The sequence below is a fragment of the Malurus melanocephalus genome, unplaced genomic scaffold, assembly GCF_030028575.1.
Source record: "Malurus melanocephalus ecotype Western Australia unplaced genomic scaffold, MMel_1.1 scaffold_1393, whole genome shotgun sequence".
Taxonomy (NCBI): domain Eukaryota; kingdom Metazoa; phylum Chordata; class Aves; order Passeriformes; family Maluridae; genus Malurus; species Malurus melanocephalus.
In genome coordinates this window covers 3,333-5,814 of record NW_026624625.1, presented here as the reverse complement: position 1 = coordinate 5,814, position 2,482 = coordinate 3,333, and the positions used below count along the sequence as shown (strand labels likewise).

The window sequence follows — 2,482 nt, the reverse complement described above, 5'->3', positions numbered from 1 at the left end:
TTTATTTTGGTTTATTTGTGGTTTTGTTTTATTTTTATTTTATTCTGGTTTATTTTGCTTTGGTTATTTCAGTTTATTTTGGGTTTTGTTTAGTTTAATTTAATTTAGACCAGTGAGGCCTAAACCCCAAAAAAATGGGGTGAAATCCAGGATATTGGCCCCATATCCCAGCTGGGTGATGGGGGAGCCCCCAGTGCTCCCAGTTTGTCCCAGATCCCAATCCAGGTGCTTCCCTGGCAGAGCGTGAGGTTGGCATTATTCCCAAAAAATGACAAATCCCAAAGATTTTCGGGGTGGGGTGGATGAGAAAACAGATCCTGCTCCCACTCGGAATTTTGGCTGGGAGGAGTTTGGGATTTGCTCGGGGCTGATGTTTTATCCTAAAAACCGGCTGATATCAGGGCTGGGAGATGCGTTACCAATCCTAAATGGATTTGGAGAGATTACATGCTTTAATAAATCCAATTTTTAAAAAGATCAAGCTATAAAAAAAAAATAAAATTAATTTTCATGCAACATAAGGCCCATAAAAAATAAATAAATAAATAAATAAATAAATAAAAAAGGAAAATCCAGAGCGGCTGAAACAGAGCTCCAATTATCCATGAGATTTTCCCTGAGCCAAAACAACCCCCGTGTGCCTGCTCATTCATGAAAATCCAGCATTCCTGGAGGTCTTTTTTCCCACTTTTTGAGGGAAAAATAAATAGATGTGCTGGGCATGGATGTTTTAAGGGCAGGGAAGGGATTTGGGAATCTGTCTGAAAGGCTGGAAAGGGATTTGGATCGATTTTTGGAGCAGTGGAAGGATCTGTATCCCATTCCCAGGCACATGGAGCTCAGCTGGAGATCCAGGAATGCCAGGAAGATTCCTGCAGAGCAGAGTCAGGGTTTATTTGAGGAACAGGACAGTCAGGAATTGTTTTTCATCATCAGAGAAGCTCGAGGTTTGCTCACTGAGCCTCATGATGGCAGCTGGGCTCCAGGAAAAACAAAAAATTATGGAAGATGCATCGGGAAGGAGGAATTGATCACAGGAGGAGGCAGAACCGCCTGGAATCCTCATGAAAAAAACTCTTTGGAGTCCCCATAAAACATCCCCGGGGAYGGGAGGTGACAAAATGACACCGGAGAGGGGGCAGAGGGGGAATGGCAGCGGGATTTCGTAATGGGGTGAGTCAGAGCTGCAATTCCTGGCGGGAGGAGTGAAGGTCAGGCCGGAGCTGCGAGGGGTTGGTGGATGGAAATCAGCGGAGAGAAGGAGAATCAGAGTCTGGAGGAAAAGAGGACAGAGGAATGAGGAGCTGGGATTGGGGAAAACGCCTGAAAAATGAGCGCTGATTAAACTCAGGGAGAGAGGAGCTGCCCTGAACTTTGTGGATTTCCCGACCAAGATTTTTGGAGGAAGGAATTTCAGGGGGTCTTTTTCTTTTTTTTTTTTTTTTTTTTTACCGTTAATCCCACCCAGAGCAGCAGCCAGATCTTGGCTGTGCTCCTGGAGATTTCCCATCCCTGGAAGTGTCTGAGGAACACAGGGATGTGGCACCGGCCTGGTGACACTGGGGACAGGGCACAGGATGAACTCGATGGTTCTGGAAGGATTTTCCAACCTCAGGGATTTGGGGATACCCAGCAGGTTTGTGGTGCTGGATCTTCGGGGTGGATCTCAGGGATCTCCACCCYGCAGCGACCCCAAATATTCTGTTTGGAAGAACGGGGAGAAATTGTTCCCTGTGAGGGTGGGGAGGCTCTGGCATTGGGATGGAATTCCCAGAGAAGCCTGGAAGTGTCCAATGCCGGGCTGGACAGGGCCTGGAGCATTTTGGGATGGTGGAAGATGTCCCTGCCCATGACAGGGATGGAATTGGATGAATTTTAATCTCCTTTCCAACCCAAACCAGTCTGAAATTCCATGATTCCATGTCTTACGTCAGCTTTAAAACCCCGGAGAAACAAATTCCCTTCATCCAATTTTTTCTCGCCTACAAACGCTCCATTTATATCTAAAAGCACAAAAAAATTCCTCTCCACCTCAGATCTTGCTGTGTGACTGAACAAAGAGGAACAACAACTCAGTTTTCCGGCTTGCAACCGCTTTTCTTCTCGAAATGTTGCCGGAAGAGCCCCAGAAAATCCCTCCAGCCCGGGAAGAGGAGCAGGCAACATTGACATCTGCTGTCGGGAATCTTAATAACCACGGACTCCGGCATTCCCGAGACTCCAAGAGCACGAAAACAGCGAGAGAAAAACCAAAACCAAGAGAATTGCTTGCAGAAAGCTTTATTTAATCATCRTTATCGCGTGCGGTTKGATCCRGGGAAAAAAGGGRAAWGTTTTGGGATCACTGGGGCCAGTTGCAGCAGGAGCAGACGGGGTCRAAGACCAGCCCCTGCTCGCAGCTCTGCATGAAGGTCTGCCCGTTGACGCAGTTGTAGAAGTTCTTGTTGTTGTTGGGGTCGGCGTAGATCCCGTTGGGTTTCCC

The 2,482-nt window shown here is 47.1% G+C and overlaps 1 protein-coding gene across 1 annotated transcript in view; it reads right to left on the bottom strand.

The window, feature by feature from the left end:
• Positions 1 to 2,322: 2,322 nt before the first annotated feature.
• LOC130586905 (acidic mammalian chitinase-like) overlaps positions 2,323 to 2,482 on the bottom strand; it is a gene marked incomplete at its 5' end in the record, with an annotated part of 3,108 nt that continues 2,948 nt past the window's right edge. The window contains one exon of the mRNA XM_057387825.1: positions 2,323 to 2,477. Coding sequence (XP_057243808.1) covers positions 2,342 to 2,477 — 136 coding nt within the window. The remainder of the gene's footprint in view (positions 2,478 to 2,482) is intronic.